Source organism: Nansenia antarctica (genome assembly GCF_963989245.1).
Source record: "Nansenia antarctica genome assembly, chromosome: 8".
NCBI classification, from domain to species: Eukaryota; Metazoa; Chordata; class Actinopteri; order Argentiniformes; family Microstomatidae; genus Nansenia; species Nansenia antarctica.
Genome location: NC_137678.1, coordinates 16,107,457 through 16,127,125, shown reverse-complemented (window position 1 = coordinate 16,127,125; position 19,669 = coordinate 16,107,457). Strand labels below are relative to the sequence as shown.

General features: G+C 44.4%; 1 protein-coding gene across 1 annotated transcript in view; it reads right to left on the bottom strand.

The window, feature by feature from the left end:
• Positions 1–2,108: 2,108 nt before the first annotated feature.
• The window catches only part of LOC308163927 (piwi-like protein 2), a gene marked incomplete at both ends in the record, with an annotated part of 29,732 nt that continues 12,171 nt past the window's right edge, over positions 2,109–19,669 (bottom strand). The window contains 6 exons of the mRNA XM_080538101.1: positions 2,109–2,265; positions 2,403–2,510; positions 2,827–3,080; positions 5,531–5,636; positions 6,094–6,182; positions 13,796–13,912. Coding sequence (XP_080394227.1) covers positions 2,109–2,265; positions 2,403–2,510; positions 2,827–3,080; positions 5,531–5,636; positions 6,094–6,182; positions 13,796–13,912 — 831 coding nt within the window. The remainder of the gene's footprint in view (positions 2,266–2,402; positions 2,511–2,826; positions 3,081–5,530; positions 5,637–6,093; positions 6,183–13,795; positions 13,913–19,669) is intronic.

The window sequence follows — 19,669 nt, the reverse complement described above, 5'->3', positions numbered from 1 at the left end:
TGTTGTCAGATGGATCATAGAAAGACACCCTGCCCCTATCCCAGTCCAACTGCACTCTGATTCTCTGAGGCCTCAGCCTTGTCAGGGGGGACGTTCCTGCAAAGTAAATTTTATGGTAAAAGTACACAGACAGGTAACCGTTCTTCAGGACAGAGGAGACTTTCTCTTTCCTCTGGACGGACTCTTTGGCTATGCCGAGGACCCACGCTGTGTTCTCTCCGACCTCCACGTCCCAGACGTGCTTTCCTGACGCGTACTTACATTTTTGGAGAGGTGCGCGTCAACCCTCTCCGTAGGCTACGCAAGGCTACGCGGGCCTACGCAAGCTACGCCGTCGATTTTACGCAGGAGCGTAAACTGGGCTTGAGGAGGTGGTGCTAGACATCAGAGAGGTGGTGGTGGTAGAGACATCACGGAGGTGATGGTAGTAGACAATAGATGTCTGTGTTTGGAGGTGTGTGTCTGTGTGTTAACATGGTTGGAAACACAGTTGTGCTCACAGGTGTGTGTGTGTGTGTCTGCTAAATGGTTGAAATGTAAAAATCCCATCTATTCTAGCCGCGTGTGTGTGTACACCGTTGCAAACACAGTTGTGCTCGCGTGTGTGTGTGTGTGCTAAAAGGTGTGTTTGTGTCTGTGTTAAATGGTTGAAATGTAAAAATGCATCCTATATATTCTAGGTGTGTGGAAAGTTCTGCACCTCTCTCCAGGTGAATGTAGGTCTAGTTGACCGACCTGTAGGAAAGAAGTGTCCAGAGAGAGAGAGAGAGAGAGAGAGAGAAAGAGATAGACAGACATACAGACAGACAGACAGACAGAGACATACAGTGTGTGTGTCTGCTAAGTTGAAATGTAAAAATGCATCCTGTCTTCTAGGCGCATGTGTGCGTGTGTTTGTAGGTGTGTGTGTGTACACAGTTGTGAACACAGTTGCGCTCGCAGGTGTGTGTGAATATGGGCACATAGTGTCGACTAGTCTTTTCACCCGAGACACATCTCCGTTCCGGCAGGCCTCGAACAGCTCCCTGAAAGCCCCGCCGACCCCCCCGCCGCCGCTGTCCCCGGGGCTGGTGCCTCCCGACCCGGGGCTGGAGACGCTGCTGCTCCCCCCGCCGGGGGTGGTGGTGGCGGAGCTGGCGCTGCTCCCACCCAGGGCCGGGGCTGGAGGATCAGGCGAGGCCGGAGAGATCTCCATACCTCGGAGGACTGGCCGACAGAGTGCTGTTTCGTGGCGGAGATTGCAGGGTACCCTGCTGTTGTTGTTGCGAGCAGCGACGAGACACCGCCATTTTCGCAGCTCTCTGGCAACAATAATAGCCCAGTTACATTTCCTGTGAAAGTCATCTATGCTTCCGGTTATGCAATCATGACACCCTGGTCGGGTTCTCTTTTTTGCAATCGATTTTATTGAGCGATAAACAACGTACAATACTCTTATTTATGTGAAGACAAAAAGGTTTTCTGTGTTAATGGGAGACTGTCGTAGCTATAGCCTGCCTTGTATACATATGCTGCTGTACAATGCCACCCACTTTCCCTTTCACAACCCTCAATGTTTGGATTCAGTAGGAAGCCCGAGTCCTTTTCAGCTGATTTCTGGTTACTTAATGATTAGACATTGGGTAGAGACATCTACCCTGGTCTTATATGGATATATGTAAGCAGGAAGGATGTCGAATGTTCCAATGTCATATTACAGCACTGAGCTGCGTTTTTCCAGAGCCGAAATAACAGACCAAAGCCAAGCCGGATCTAAGAAAACTTTTTAATTTGCAAGAGCAGTGAGCAACCGAACTCCAAGTAAAAACAAACAAAAATGCAATTTTTCAGTGCAATACAGTATGTGCAATTTTTCAGTGCAATTTAAAGTAAAAAAATAGAGACGCTGCTGCTTTTTTTTAAAGTAAAAAAATAAAAGAATATATTCTTTATATAAAAGAATTAAGGTTTTTTAACAGCACTGAGAGCGGAGCAAAGAAAACAACCAAAAATTGTCTGACAAAAAAGACGAACAGGAAAGACATTATTTTAACATCGGCTCAACAGAACTTGTGATCCGTTTGTTGTATTGACTGTGGTGGGTGGGGGCCGCTGGCTAGAGGCATAGATCAGAGGAAGTAGAGCTTGTCTGCCAGCTGTCTCCCTGGCACCGTGTGTAGGTACTGGCCTGACAGGTACGCCAATTTGTGGGGATACATGCATGGCGCTGGCACACGGATGGTTCCGGGCCAATTCCAGTACAGGTGGCACATCTTGAAGGTCAGCCTGGCATGAGACCCAAGGGTTGTATGATGTTAATTCGGCGACAACAAACGTACCCACTTCATCCACCAACCTATGACATCATCCATAACTAATAAGTGAAAACCGTTATTTCTCCAACCGCCAACTGGTTCCATTACCTCTGCAGGTGGTCTGGACTGAGATCGGCCGTGTTGTAGATGATGATGTAGTGGGTGGGGAGGCCACAGCCGTGTCGGATCACATGTGCCATCAGGAAGAAGTCCACCCTGGAGAATAATAACATGTTGTGATATATGAGAAGGCATTATAGGAGGACTTAAAAAAGTATGACAGAAAAAAGTATAACATCTAATATAAAAGTAATAATAGAAACAGTGCATGCGGTCTTGTTCTCAGTGCAAATCAGCCTGACGTTCCAGTTATTAGGCGGACGTCCTTATCCAGAGCGAACTACATTAAGTTCATCCGCCAAAAGTAAGTGACTCTCTACAATAGGTGCGAGCAGCCAAAAGTAAGTAGGGAAGAAAGACTCTCTCTAATAGCTGCTAGCAGCCACTGCTGGGGAAAGGGAACAGGACCAACCATTCCCTGTTGGTGACGGTGTGGTCTAGTACGGTCCCGGGTGGGGCGGTACCAAAGCGGTCTCCGGAGCAGGAGTACAGTGTGGTGTTGATGCGTTTCTTGACCACGATGAAGACGAGCTTGGGCTCGTAGTTGGGGAACATCTCGAAGCACTTGAGCAGCTGTGGGATCTCGTAGAGCTCCACCGCCTTCAGCTGGCCGTCCGAGACGCCGTCCCGGTACACCACAATCTTCTCTGGGAAATTGTGATTCACCTGGCAGAAAAAAAAATGAAGTGCATTAGTGCAGTGTTTCTCAACCCTCTCCTCGGGGCGCCCCAGCCGCTCCACATATTTGATCTGTTCCACCACCAGCACTCCTGATTCAACTAATCAAGTCCAAATCATAATTGCTTTGGACTTGATTAGTTGAATCAGGTGTGCTGGTGGTGGAACAGATCAAATATGTGGAGCGGCTGGGGCGCCCCGAGGAGAGGGTTGAGAAACACTGCATTAGTGTATGCAGTGGGCGATTTTAGCATGGCATTTCAGGAAGGGAAGTTTTGGATGACGACTGTGTGGCCCACAAAAAATAAAGGTAGTCTACGGTAGGCATATGCCATGGGGCTGCGCTGTGAGTACCAGGGAGCAGAAAGATTTGATCTGAGTACGCTTCATATGCTTCAGCGCGATAGAACGCTACATTGAGGTTGCAACAAAGTAAAAAGACGAGACAGACACGTGTCTTTGGAGAGGGATTTTGGGCGTCATCGTCGATGTCAATGTGTCTAACTATTTGCAGTTGAATGAGCCTGGCGGACATCCTGAAGAAGTCACACCCACACCATTTGTCAATTCCTTTGCGATTGTAATGTGGCTGAGGAAATCACACCCTGGCCACCCCTATGTGTAATGTATCTCACACCTTGTCCTTGTTTGGAAATTATATTTAAATTGAGGGACAGCGTTATTCTTGGAGTTTTGGGTTAGGCCTGTCGCGGGCACCATTCTCCTGTGTGTTCTTGACGCACGTTAATGCATGGTTAAAACTTAGTCACATGTTGCTTTGAAACTATTACGTTGGTTATTATATTTTGTTGATTAATTATTCAAATTTTCTGTTAAAACAGCACAACATCATCATGACCAGGTTATCACAGAGTTTACCATCAATGTCTAATGTTCACATGCATTGTTAATGAGACGGAGAGAGTCAGCAGTTTCAGCTACTGGCCTGAGTGTAAACTTACTCAAGCCGATTTATCTTAACGTGAGGGCATGGTGAAATAGCATTTTGAGTATTCTTAATGGAATCTAGGATCCGATATGATCGAGTCTGTCACATAGGGATGAGCAAAGCATTGTCAATCATTATTAACCATGAAATGTCTTTTGGAGTCAGACATAACGTAATGTTAAGTTGTGTAAGTCACGTGACCACATGTATGAGTTTGTTCGATCATGTCCATGACCGAAATAATTATGGGGGAATAAATGTCTTAAATTTGACCCGTCATCTATTCTTCAGTGTTTTATTTTCATATTTTATATCTTCAATAATTCGCATGCTTTATCGAAATACAAGCATGGAGCACATTGTTAACATGTAGGAACGTTTTTATCAATTGTATTTCTTTAAATGTCAAATATCATCAGAGCAGAGGCTTTAACACACTACAAAAGCCAAAGCATTAACACACGCAAAGTAGGCTAGGCTAATTAACAGGGAGGTCTATGAACATACAGCCCAGAACATACACATTCTCCTAGGTCTGTTTGTTGTGCTCCGCGATGCTATGGCGATATGCACCATCTATGGCACTATTCAGATCGGACGCAGAGCTTTCATGCTTCTGTTCTTCTGACAGATGTTTCATGTCTTTGAATACATCCAATGGCCAAACAGAGTCTCTGTCATGCCAGATTAAGTCTGACCTGGCCAAATAGTGTCCGTCTGATGTAATCAATATTTTTCGAATGCCATTGCTATGCACTTATCTAGTCTTATTGCACTTGAATAGCATTAAGGTTGATACGGGCTCACTAGTCAGCCATAGCTTTTATGTTGGCATGGCCATTTTATATGAAAACACCTGCTAGCATGCAATTTTTTTATTTGGCAGGCGGACATAATCTGGCATGACATCTCCACCAATAGCATACACGGGAAACAGAGCAGTACATGTTTCGAGGTGCTAACCGTTAGCCGTCTCTGTTTGTCAAACCATTCCTCTTTGGATGTACGGGTCACTTTATGTGTGGCCCTAAACGTTTTATCTCCAACTTCTCTTCCAAAGGCAATGTACTCATTGTACACACGCTATAATAAGGATTGTGAGTCAAGTTTATTATATGTATGCACACCAATACTTTGCTCTATAAGCAAAGTAATGGCAGCTTTCACTTCTGGCATCTTTTTTTATCAATAAGCTGGCCAGCATCGATGGCTTCTATCCTTCCCTGTCCTCCTTGTTAACGCCGCGTGTGCTATTGCTTACCGTTGTCTTTCCAGCCACATGCGGCTACTATGGTTGTAGAACCATGCCAGAGCACCCCTCCTCCCGCCATGAGCATATAGACAAATGACACTTCTAAGATTATAAAGTAAATACTGCATCAGGCATTTATGCTAGGAAATTAAGCGAGAAAAACCCAACTAGTTTTCTATACATAATTATTATTATCATACACAAACACTGACTTCCATGAGACTTTGTGATGGTTACCTCGTAGTACTTCTCCAGCGCAGCCAGCAGGCACTCCCTGAATCCATCGATGATCTCCTCGTTGGGCTTCTGGAATGTCACTTGGGAGTACCACTTGGTCATCAGGCTGTGAGAGGAAGGTTAGGAGACAATGTCAACATGTGACGGCAGCTGGTGAACGCAGGAACAACTCGACAACCGGCAAAATGTTCGGAATTTTATTCTGGAAAAATGTAAATCAATTTCAACGTTGTTGGAAATCAATGACGCACTCGCCAAAATATTGCAATGCAGTGGATTCGCTGAGTAATCCCCACGACTACCTACTACCAGTTGCTGTCACAAATAAGTCTGAAGGGCTTTCTTAACCATTTTAATTGCATTCACTACCCTTAGTGTGTAGCTATGTCATTTGAGGAGAATGTCAATGGCTTGTAAAAACATAATTTACATAAAGGCAAAAGTAATTGTGTATGTTCCTAGATATGTTGTATCCTTTGTATGGGTCAATATGATTATGTCTTAAGTAAGAACAAATAACATTTTCCGGCTTGAATCGGACAATTAAGTTATATCCTATTTACCTGTTCTGGCTTGCGACAAAGCCCATGACGGACCGGTTCTTCTTGCTGGTGTCGTGGTGGACGTCAACCCCGATCACCATCAGGTGTTTCTATTGAGAAAACTCCTTCACTTTAAAATATAGATTTTTCATTACAAACAACAACACATGGATGACGTCAGACTGGGGTGAATCTGGAATTAAGTTTGTGCCTTGCAGCAAAGCAGCAAAGCTCTCCAGCTCATCCAGAATGTAGTCAAACTTTCAGCAATATTATTCCAGTCCGAGCCACCAGGCACCACGGTGGCAGGACAGTCTGTTCTGCAGCCTAGTGGCAGCACGCTTTAGTACACCCTAGTGGGAGCACACCCTAGTGGCAGCACACCCTAGTACGCCCTAGTGGCAGCACACCCTAGTGGCAGCACGGTTTAGTACGCCCTAGTGGCAGCACACCTTAGTGGCAGCACGCCCTAGTGGCAGCACGCTTTAGTACGCCCTAGTATGCCCTAGTGGCAGCACACCCTAGTGGCAGCACGCCCTAGTGGCAGCACACCTTATTACGCCCTAGTGGCAGCACACCCTAGTGGCAGCACGCCCTAGTACGCCCTAGGCTGTGCAAGGTTAACAACCTGCTGCTGAACAAGTCAAAGACCCAGGAAATCATCGTGGACTTCAGGAGGAAAAAGTCTGAGGTCCAGCCCCTGCTCATCGATGGAGAGAGCGTGGAGAGAGTCTCAGCCCTCCGATTCCTGGGGGTGCACATACAGGATGACCTGTCCTGGAAGAACAACACAGCAGCCACCATCAAGAAGGCACAACAGCGGCTCTACTTCCTGAGAGTCCTCAGGAAGGAACACATCAAGCAGGAGATAATGGTGGCCTTCTACCGCGGCGCAGTGGAGAGCATCCTCACCTACGGCATCTGCAACTGGTTCTCCAGCTGCACAACCGCGGAGAGAAATGCGCTACAGAGAGTCGTGAGAACAGCCCAGAAGATCACCGGCGCCCCCCTCCCCTCTCTGGAAGAGCTGTACAACACACGCTGTCTCAGGAAGGCCTCCAAGATCTCCAGAGACCCAACCCACCCTGGGTACGAACACTTTGCCCGGCTGCCCTCGAAAAGGCGGTACAGGACCATGGCCGCAAGGACAAACAGACTGAAGCACAGCTTCTACCCCAGGGCCATCCAGGCCCTGAACACAGCAAAGACCTAGGTTCTGGGCCCTGGACAGTCTGGACGGATTGATGGCAGCTGCTGGATTGAAAAAATCAGGTGTAGTGCTGAGGCACAAATATGTACATTTCAAGCCTGCAAACTGCGACACTTTAAATGAATGTGCATTGTGCAATAACACTATGTGCAATATGACAACCCTAGTCGTCTATCTGTACAGTATAGTATAGTGGATAGTGTACATAGCCTTTATTTATGTAAACCAGCTCCTTCCCTTCTTGTTTTTTTTCCTTTTTTTTTCTTTCCTAGCACCAGGGGAGCCACCCCTCCTAAATTTCGTTGTTTGGTACCTGTACTATAGCAATGACAATAAAGACCATTCATTCATTCATTCATTCATCCTAGTGGCAGCACACCCTAGTACGCCCTAGTGGCAGCACACCCTAGTACGCCCTAGTGGCAGCACACCCTAGTACGCCCTAGTGGCAGCACACCCTAGTGTAAATATCGGCGCACACCACACACAATACGATCAAGGCTGTTCAATCCAAGATTTTTTTTCTTTTTAAAATTAAAAGTTTTTGTAACAAAAACGTCAATAAAAACATTTTTTTTGCCCATGATTTGGCGGCCCACTTGCAGTACTCTCGCGGACCACCAGTGGGCCGCGGCCCATAGGTTGGGAACCGCTGCCCTAGTGGCAGCACACCCTAGTGGCAGCACGCCCTAGTGGCAGCACACCCTAGTACGCCCTAGTGGCAGCACACCCTAGTACGCCCTAGTGGCAGCACACCCTAGTACACCCTAGTGGCAGCACGCCCTAGTACGCCCTAGTGGCAGCACACCCTAGTACGCCCTAGTGGCAGCACACCCTAGTACGCCCTAGTGGCAGCACACCCTAGTACGCCCTAGTGGCAGCACGCCCTAGTACGCCCTAGTGGCAGCACGCCCTAGTACGCCCTAGTGGCAGCACACCCTGGTCACCTGCTCCTCAGGCCCTGCCTCTGGTCAGGGGGAAGGAGGTCCCCACCCAGACCACAGCTGCTGAGTGAAGGGAACATTCTATGACACTAACTTAACTTCCCTTCTTCAGGCTGCAAACTGTAAATGTAAATTCTGTTGCATGAATATTCTTTGTTTTATGTGATTGAATAGTAAAATTCAGTTTGGATAATTATTAAGTCGATTGTCAAAAATAATCGATATCTATGGGCCAATTTGATCTCATTTCATTTTAGTCACATATATGTATTGGCTCATTAGCCCAGAGGAAACATAAATCACTGACTTCCATGTCTACATATAACATATAGCTTGTCCTACTAACATAAATCCTATCACATACATATTATTTATTTTGTGTTGTTTCAGTATTAATAATGGAAAATTATGTTTATTTATTTATTTTGTGTTGTTTCAATATTATGAATGAAATATTATTAGTACGGTTGATACTGACATTTATGAATTAATTAACTGGATTATATAATTTAAGTATAATTGTTCTCACTTGAAAGTGACGGATAGGGGTAGGACATGATAAGCTTAGGCTTCATCCTACTCCCTTTCCAAAATTAATAGGTCTGTACTCTTCGTATTAGTTATTTGTTCTTTTATTATTTTAAATCATGTTAGAAATAAAAAGATTCATTCATTCATTCACATGATCGTCTTCCCAACAACCAAATAAGAAAATGACACCCCTGCACATGGCACATAAAGTTATAAGCGTGCCTGTTTGCATCTATGATTGATTTATTTTTCATTTATTTATTTTATTATCACTACATATCTTCCGCCGTAGACTGACCCATCTCTTAAGCCTACATATTGACTGTCCCTCCTAAAGACCTCTTCATCCCTACTACCCCCCTGTACAGTTTCTCTACTGAAATAAGTAGTAGTAGTTCTTCTAGCATTCTAGCATTGTGACTGCCAATGGCCCCTGGTCCTAGCATAGATTTGTTTTTATTATGATGACTGATGTAAAGATGATTCACTTACTTACAACTACTTGTTGCAAGTCGCTTTGTATAAGGCATCTGCTAAATGTCCAAAATGTAATGTAATGTCGGCTTGGTATTAACTGCCATCCATAACAACATTGCAAAATTACAATAGAGATGATCTTGTCTTAATCAAACAATATGAAAATGTACACTGCTCCAAAAAACTAAGGGAACACTTAATCATCACAGTATAACACCAAGTCAATTAAACTTCTGGGATCGATCTGTCTAGTTAGGAAGCGTAAACGATTGTTAATCAACTTCACCTGCTTAGGTGCAAATGAAAGCGACAACAGGTGGACAGGAGAGGCAACAGCAAGACAACCCCCAGAAAGGAAATGGTTTTGCAGGTGGTGGCCATAGACCAATTCTCTCTCCTTATCCTTCCTGACAGATCTTTCTCTTGTTTTGCATTTTGCTAGTGACCTTGTCACTACTGGTAGCATGACGCGGTACCTGCAGCCCATTCAGGTTGCACAGGTAGTCCAGCTCCTCTAGGATGGCACATCCATACATGCCGTCGCAAGAACAGGGCTTAAAATGGGAAAAAATCCTGTGCCTGAAACTTTTTCTTGGGGAGGGGGGTCACAGTTTGAGATATTGGGAGAGCGGGTACAGAAGACAGCTTCTTGTCTCAATGTTTAAATGCATTAATACTATTTTATAGTCAATACAAAATATATGTCTCAATGTTAAAATGCATTAATACTTTAAATGAATGTGCAACAATACTATGTGCAATATGACAACCCTTGTGTACATAAGGTTCAGATATAGGAAAAGTTAGGATATTTATAGCATAGAGTACAGCACAGTGTTTTATTGTATAGTAGCAGGGGTGAAAGTGGTTTGAGTTTCTTACAGGAACTATAGGCTACTACCCCAACCTTCATCGTTTCATATTGTTCTCCTCCTGCCCCCAGCTTCATGCATCCCTGAACACACACATCGTGGTGTTGGTGTCGAAATTAGAAACACTTTAGGGCTGCCATGTTTCACCAAAAGTTTGGAGTGAGAGTTTTTGGTGGTGGAGCGACCCAAAACGGTGCACGTTTTGGTAGCGGCGGCCCCTCTCTCCCACACAATTATTTGTGCTAGTTTCCTGCAATTTTAAACCAGCACAAGAAATGAAAATAATTGGAACATTTGATAAAACAAGAGAAATTCAGATAATAAATTCAGATAATATATCTTAATAAACAAATACAGTAGCCTACAGAGTCTAAAACTAAATTGGGCCTCATCAAGTGAACTCAACCCCTTGGTCAGCAGCAGAAAGACCCTTGGTCATCATCTTATACAGTGCATAGATGGCTATCATGTTATACAGTACATACCAGGGTTTTTCCTGGGTCAGAATCAAGCCTTGGAGGTTGATGTTGTGCGCACGCAGTGCGCCCACATTTTCTTTGAGGGACCCCCCAATTGTTGTATTTGTATTGTAAATTGTAATTATTATTATTATTAATAATAATAATAATAATAATATGATGCGATTTGAAAGTACCAGTAGGCTACCAGATACGTATGCACATATTTTGTTACCAGGGTTGCCAGATGGAATTGACAATTTCCAGCCCAACCAGTCTAAAAGCTGCCGAATCCACCCGTCCAGTGTGAACAAAAGTAGCCCAATCTGGCAACACGGCTTGCTTATGGAAGCATATAGTGGACTAAATTCAAATGTTAATGCAATTTGAGATTGCATTTGCATGTTCCACTTTTGCATGCATTCTTTCAGACAATATTCAAATTCAAATGCAATTCTAATGAGCGGATGTGTTTCCTAGAACATATAAATGCAATTGCGTATCACATTATTGCATTACAATTTGAATATTGACTCAAATAACACAGGCAAAAGTGGCAAATGAATATGCTATTTTGGGATTGCATAGTAATTTTCACATTAGAATGAACTTTTGAATTTTGTCAGCTACAAAGCAGCGCATGACTTTGAAAATTAAATGTCAAATGGCTTTGCATTATCATTTTAATATTGACAGCGAATGTGCACATCAGGTACATGAAAATGAAAATGCAAATCATTAGAATTGCATTTGAATTTGAATATTGTCTGAAAGAATGCATGCAAAAGTGGAACATACAAATGCAATCTCAAATTGCATTAACATTTGAATTAGGTCCACTATATGCTTCCATACGGCGCGACTGTAATCCCGGTCGGACTGTCTCAGTGCCCAGTGCTGCCCACCCAACCACGTCGCGTCGCGTCGGGTCTACTGTAAAGCGGGTTAACATGTCCTTTTCAAAGGTATTAAAATAGACGCAACGAAACATAACATCAGCCATGTGTTTCCTTGTTGGAAATTATGGATCGTGAATCGTGATTGCTTCTGCACTCTGCAGCAATCGGATTTTGATTGACAGGCAGCTGCATCTCTTCCCCCAACGGCGTTCCGGCACAGAAAGTCTTGCCGGAACGCAGCACCGGACCGTTCCGGCCCACTTTCACCTATGTATAGTAGTATAGTAGATGGTGTACATAGCCTTTATTTATGTAACCAGCTCTTTTCCCTTTTTTATTTTACCCTTGGCCCTCGTGTTTTTAGTCTTTTTCCAAGCACCAGGGGAGCCCCCCCTCCTAAATTTCGTTGTATGGTACCTGTACTGTATTAATGACAATAAAGACCATTCATTCATTCATTCATAATACTGTTTTATACTCAATACAAAATAAAATAATATATTTAGATGTCTTTAAAAGGCCAAACTGATTGCATCACTTATTAAGCCACTATCACTATAACAATACAGAATAAAATATATACATGTCTTTAAAAGAACAAACTGATTACTTATTAAGCCACTATCACTTATATTCTCCTTCTTGGCACCACGTCCCATAAGGCTTCCCGTCACTACTCAGGGTTTTTCCTGGGGAGGTGGTACCAGTGGTGTTTGACATCGGGGGGGACCCATGAAGCAGGGCTGTCTGGGGGTCCTTAAACATCAAACACTTAATTTCTTGCATTCTGGTGAATTGATATGCACCAATTTGTGCCCTTTCTCCATCAATTTATGGTGGAAATGTCATTATATATGTAAAGGAAAACACAATATTCAGGCACCAGATGACCATTCAAAATATAATGTAATATAATGCAATATAAGGCTCTCAGGCATTCTGTACTTTCAAATATGTATTCTCCTTGAGCAGTCAACATCAACTATCAGCTGTTTCGCTAGCAAACGCGAAAGCTAACTTATTTGTGAAACAGCGCCCCCGCCACCACGTCGGCGCAATGCCGCAATTGCAGTTAGAAATGAAGCTTGTAGAAAATACGACTGCCAGAGTTTTGTCGAGAGCTGGGACGGAGGCAGCCGCCTCATAGTTCTCTATGCAGGAAAAACCCTGCTACTCTCCTCTATCCATGCCCAGCGCCATTTATTCCTTACTCCTCGTTCTAGTATAGCTGTGTCTTCGCCAGGTTTAAGAAACTTGGCTTCCATTTTAATAGACTCTTACTAAAGTTAGCGAGATAGCGGGCTGCTAAAAGCGAACGTCTCTACAAGCTAACATTACACTCATTCAAACTTCTTAAGGCCCGCCCCACTACTCTGCCTCCGATTGGCTAGAAGTCGTTGGTTGGCTTGAGCAATGTGATACCATTGGTAGGCGGAACTGTCTCTTTGCTGAAGATGACTCTTTAAATTACGATGTAAACAAAAAGCATGTGATTTTATTTATTTATTTTGCTCAAAATTCCCCCGCGCCGGAAATCCGGCACCGTGCCGGAGAACTTTAAGCCCTGCAAGAAGGTTTGCTGTGTCTCTCAGCAGTCTCAAGAGCGTAGAGGAGATACCCGGGAGATGGGCCATTACACAAGGAGAGCTGGACAGGGCTAACCCAGCAGCAGGACCGGTATCTGCTCCTTTATGTGAGGAAGAACAGGAGGAGCCCTGCCAGAGCCCTACAAAATGACCTCCAGCTGGCTACTCATGTGCATGTTTCTGACCAAATAGAAACAGATTCCATGAGGGTGGCATGAGGACCAGACGTCCTCTAGTGGGACGTCCAGCACCATGCAGCTCGATTGGCATTTGCCAGAGAACACCAGAACTGGCAGGTTCGCCATTGGCGCCCAGTTCTCTTCACAGATGAAAGCAGGTTCACCCTGAGCACATGTGACAGACGTGAAAGCACCTGGAGACGCTGTGGCGAACGTTATGCTGCCCGCAACATCATCCAGCATGACCGGTTTGGTGTGTCAGTGACGATCTGGGGAGGCATATCCTCGAAGTGTTCCCTTCATTTCTTTGAGCAGTGCATTTTCGTTCAGTTATTGTCTCGTCTTTTGTCACAGAAAAACTAATATTTTAATATTTACAGAACATCTTTGTCCTTTATCTTGTTTAATATCGTTTTTAATATCTCTCTGTTTTTATCTTGTTGTGTTTTTGATATCTCTTTGTTTTTACCTACTTGTCCTGCATTATAGTATAAATACAGTCTGATTGATTGATCTTACCATAGTCACCTTCGTGGACACCCAGCATAATACGAGTTTCATACTCACCAGAGGGATTTTCACAGTCCACAGCTCTCCCCCAAGTTTACAGTTCATCTGCAGCAAGATCTTCTGGGCGATGCTCCTCAGCTTCTGAGGCTGGGAGATGGTCCGGATATTGATGACCTACACAATGTGAACAAACACAAGTGATTAAACCTTTGGGTTTGACTGAACAAGCAGTTGAGAAACATTTGGTTTTGTGTATAGTCTCTGTCCCTAGCCCCTACTCCCAGCATTCACATATCAAATCAAATCAAATTTTATTTGTATAGCGCATTTCTTACAAGATGCAACTCAATGCGCTTCACATAATGAACATTCTCAGTCAATCAATCAATCAATCAATCAATCAATACTGACAGAGCCGCAAGCAGGCAAAAGTAAAAGTAAAAACCTGTACACTATGTAGCCAGGAAAATTCCCTTGCAGCCCTCTATACATAGAGCGACTACTAGCCAGTTTGCCTACCAGCACCCAGCGGTGGGCCCCCACACCCCCCCCCCGGGGAGCCCCCGCCGCCCCACACACCCAGCCCGCCCCACCACCAGCACACCCGGCCCAGCCAAGCAAGCACAGATCACAAAGGCCCCGCACAAGGACGGCCAAGCAGGTGACCCGGCGGCGGAACAGACCAAGCACACCGGGCAGCCGGGGGCCCCCAAGGGGAGGCCCAAGGACCACCGGCGCAAAGCAAGCAAGCAAGGGCGAAAAACCTGTACACCATGTATCCAGGAAAAGTTCCATGCATATTATCGGCGTACACATATCTCCCTCATTACACATACTGTATCTCCCTCCCCACAGTGATCCGCAACGCCCCCACCCTGGACTCCTTCAAACTAGCCCTCAAAACTCATCTGTTCTCCAAGGCCTTTGGCCCCTAGTCATTGTTTCAGTTTTGCTTTTGTTTGTTTTCTGTTTTGTCTGTCCGATCATTCCCCTGTAAAGCGTCCTTGGGCTTTTTGAAAGGCGCTATATAAATTAAAGTTATTATTATTATTATTATTATTATCTGAAAGGATATAACTGTGATGGGAGACCGTTTTCTCATCTGTCATTTATTATATTCTTATAATTATCGTAGAAAAGATACCGCTTCAGTCAAACTATACAACCATCTAACTAACTATCCAAATCCCACAGGACTACTTTAACACATCATACCAAACGGACGCCCGCGGGTGCGAGGTGAGACTATAATAAAACAACTCTGCCATTGTGAAGCCCATGCCCTCCTCCATCCCCCATTTTACCCCAATCGTGTTTTTAACATAATAGCATTATTCCAAAAAAAGAAAACGGGAGGCATTTCCATGACTACCACAGCTTTTTTTGATCGCCGACTTCTCCTAGTCACGTCCTGAGGTGTGGTTAACGCCTGCTCCCAAAAGGCGCAAATGGACCGCTTGCACTCTCAGTCTAGCTTTGACCCTCATGATGATGAATTGAAGCTGACACTACAGTTATGAATGGCTTACCCATTTCAACCTCAACAGCAACACAGACAGGCTATCATTATTTGCATGATCAAAGCGATGACATAAAACCCAGTGCAGCATGTGAAGAACCGCCATGCGCCCTTCATCACACCGGTGTTTCCAAACGCTAATTACATTAGTTTCACTCCAGACGTCACATTTGACTGCAGGTTGTTGTTGTTTTTACAGTAGGCTATTTACCGTTAGGGATGCTCCGATTTATCGGCCACCGATTTAAATCGGCCGATTTCACTCCAAATGACTCGATCGGTGATCGGCAAAAATGGCCGATCGCAAAAACCGATCTTTTTTGCATTGCTCTACTTTTCCGACGTGCGAATGCGGCAGCGGAAGGATCCGTCAGTCGCGAATGCGATGCGGCAGCGGAAGGATCCGCTGTCAGACTCGTGCATGGCCATGTCGTCAGTTTGGCAGTTTTTCACAGTGTCCCCCAAAGATCCGAAAAATGCTATATGCAACGTCTGCAAACAAGACATCTCTCGTGGAGGACAGTCAAGTAAGTCGTACAATACGACAAACCTTATACGACATTTGACGAATCGTCATGTAACGGAGTTTCGTGAATATGAGAAGGTAAAGGCTGCTGCAACATCAGCAGCAGCGGGCCCGTCTATGAAGCTAAAACAGCCCACAGTTTTGGCAGCGTTTCAAAGCAGCGAGCCATACCGTAGCGATAGTAAAAAAGCAAAAGACATAACAAAGGCAGTAATGGAATTTATTGGGCTAGATGAACAGCCTCTATCAGTGGTACAGGATGCGGGTTTCACACGGCTGTTAACCCATTTGGATCCGCGGTACAAAATACCCGGACGCAAGTACTTCACCGACGTCGCTTTGCCCGAGTTATACCAGACCGTATATAACAACATTAACACCCTTCTACAAAGCAACGTAACTGCTATTAGTTTTACCTCGGATATTTGGAGTTCAAGTGTGTCACCGATGTCCATGCTGAGTCTTACCGCACAATGGATCAACGACAACTTTGAACTGAAGCAGGCGGTTCTACACTCCCAAGAGTTTTCAGGTTCACACACGGCTGCGGCGTTGGCAGGTGCATTCAACACTATGTTGGAGTCATGGAACATCCCGAAAGACAGAGTGCATGTGATACTTCGGGACAATGCCCAAAATATGGCAAAGGGCATGAGAGATGCTGGTCTACCCAGCTTAGGCTGCATGGCACACAGCCTGCAACTTGTCGTGAAAGAGGGACTGTTGTCACAGCGTGCCATCCGTGACATACTGGCTATGGGGAGACGAATTGTCGGACATTTTAAACATTCGTCTTCGTCTTATTCGCGTCTTCAAGACATACAGAAACAGCTTGGTCAACCTCTGCATAGATTGCAACAAGATGTAGAAACGAGGTGGAATAGCTCTTTTTATATGCTACAGAGTCTCCTCGAGCAGAAACGCGTGTTGCTGTCCTATGCAGCCGACTACGATTTGCCATGCACCTACAACGCCAGTCAGTGGAAACTGATGGAAAATATAGTGTCACTACTTACACCATTCGAGGAGCTTACACGAGACATCAGTTCATCAACAGCGTCGGCAGCGGATGTTATTCCAGCCATCATGGCACTGACCCGTCTGCTCCAGACAAGTGCTGAAACTGACCAGGGTGTTAAGACGGCGAAAGAAACACTTTTGGAAGCTCTCCGAAAGCGATTCAGCCTCATCGAATCTGAGCCTCTCTACGTCCTGGCTACAGTACTTGATCCCAGGTGAGTAACATAGGCTATTTTATAGCCTATTTTTTTCTGTAGGTTTACCGCAAATAAATAAATGTCAGGCTAATGTTTTATTTTGTCATGAAAGGTACAAGGACCGTTACTTCACAAACGATGCTTGCAAGACCCATGCACGCACATTGCTTTCCGGTGTCCTGGCCACAAAAGCAGGTTAGAACTGTAGTGTAGAATAGAACGTTTAATTTGTCGTATACTGTATAACGAGTACAGAACTGTTAGGCCTGCGTTTAAATTATTGGCCCCGTTTGTCCCTACAGTGTCTTCAGACCCACCACGGACAGGCGAAGAAACGCACACAGAGCCTCCCCGCAAAGTGGCCCGAGCAGGGTCGTTGCTAGGGATGCTCCGATTTATCGGCCACCGATTTAAATCGGCCGATTTCACTCCAAATGACTCGATCGGTGATCGGCAAAAATGGCCGATCGCAAAAACCGATCTTTTTTTTTTTTTTTTTTTTTCCCCTGGGGAAGACAGATAACTGAACAGAAAACATAGGAGGACGTAACAGTATGTAAACCATGAAGGCCACGTTTATGATGTCTTTTATACAGCCATATCGACTGACTTGGGCTTCAGGCCCTAACTGGGTGATAGGCCAGACCTTTACTATGCCATAAAAATGGGTCTGCGTTTGCTTGGTGCCTAATGGATCAAAACTTTTGTCTAAAAAGCAAAAAATATGTAGGCTATCCAGTCAGTAGGCCTACAGTTATGTATTAAAAAAAAAATCGGTATCGGTATCGGTATCGGTTGATCTTGAGGAAAAAAATCGGTGATCGGTATCGGCCCCAAAAATCCAGATCGGAGCATCCCTAGTCGTTGCAGGCCATGTATTCCGAAATATTGAATACTCAGGAGGAACAGGGTGCTCCCGACAGCTGTGATTCTGCAAACTTGCAGACTAAATTCTATCTCTGTGAGGCACCGATAGCACGAAGCGCACCACCTTTGGCTTTCTGGCAGGTCAATAAGGACCGTTTTCCAGCGCTTGCCGAGGTTGCCCGTGTGTATCTTGGCGCACCCTGCACAAGTGTTAACAGCGAGCGTCTGTTCAGCACAGCGGCACACATTATTGATGAGAAAAGAAATAGACTATCATCAAAGAATGCAGAGATGCTGATTTTCATAAAGATGAATTTACCCTCCATGCTTACAGAGTGAAGTTCTGTATTTAGAGTATAGGATTTAGCATAGGACTGGGTCTGGCATTCATTTTGATATTTGTAGAAATTAGGCTACCTTTGTTCTTTCACATTCTGTTTGTTCTGTGCCATCTTTGTTCTTTCACATTTATTGTTTATTTGTATTTACACATTTCATTGAAAATCAGAATTTAGAGTTGGGACTGAGGTTCAGATATTTTATATATTATTATTTATTTATCTTACTGTATGAAGGCATTTGCCCTCCATGCTTAGAGTGAAGTTCAAGTGATATGAGACTTCCATAAATATTTTCATATAATGTCCCAATTTAGTTTCCTTTTTTTACCAAGCTGTTGGCAACTTGTATAGCCTATTGTTAATTAAAAGAGGTTACATTCAAATTAAATGTGTCATTTAGCATTTGTCTGATATACTGTATATTGAAGTAGGCTATATATATATACTGAATAATTATTTTGAGGGCCTATTCAGGGGGCAGGGGGAACATTGATTGGATGACACAGGTGGACTTGAGTGAGGATTCCAAGGGCAGGAACACAGGTGGATTTGATGATTGGACACGTGGACTGGGCAAAACGATGAACACCTGGGGAAGACAGATAACTGAACAGAAAACATAGGAGGACGTAACAGTATGTAAACCATGAAGGCCACGTTTATGATGTCTTTTATACAGCCATATCCACTGACTTGGGCTTCAGGCCCTAACTGGGTGATAGGCCAGACTTTTACTATGCCATAAAAATGGGTCTGCATTTGCTTGGTGCCTAATGGATCAAAACTTTTGTCTAAAAAGCAAAAAATATGTAGGCTATCCAGTCAGTAGGCCTACAGCTATGTATTTAAAAAAAAATCGGTATCGGTATCGGTTGATCTTGGAAAAAAAAATCGGTGATCGGTATCGGCCCCAAAAATCCAGATCGGAGCATCCCTATTTACCGTTACACCAACGATGTCCGTCAATGTTATATTCAATATGGAAGCTCTTTAAAATGATATTCTAATGATTCCTAAGTCCTGACCTGACACCGCCAGTTCATTATTTGCAACATCGTATTGACCGAATTCAATGCAGGGGTGCAAACTGGTGATGGCCCAAAAAGGTGACACTTTTGACTGAAAACTAAGAAAATGATCAATGCGTGGCTAACCTTAGAGGTTCCCGGGGGGGGGGTAGTGCTAGCACTAATAGTGCTAAATGGATATCGCTAGCACTAACGGTGGTCTAACAATGAGGCGCGTGTAAGTAGCGGCAGCCCTGACCTTAACACCTGCAGAATTACTTCGAAAACAGTTTACTGTGACTGTTGTTCTCCACGCTGTCAGGAATTGTACCTAGCTGCCTGAAGCTAAAAGTTATTTCAACAGTAGTGGAGTTCAGCAGACAGGAAGATTAGTTAGCTCGCGCATCATGAGACTTGGATGACACTTAGACCCCCCCCCCCCACCCAAATTTTT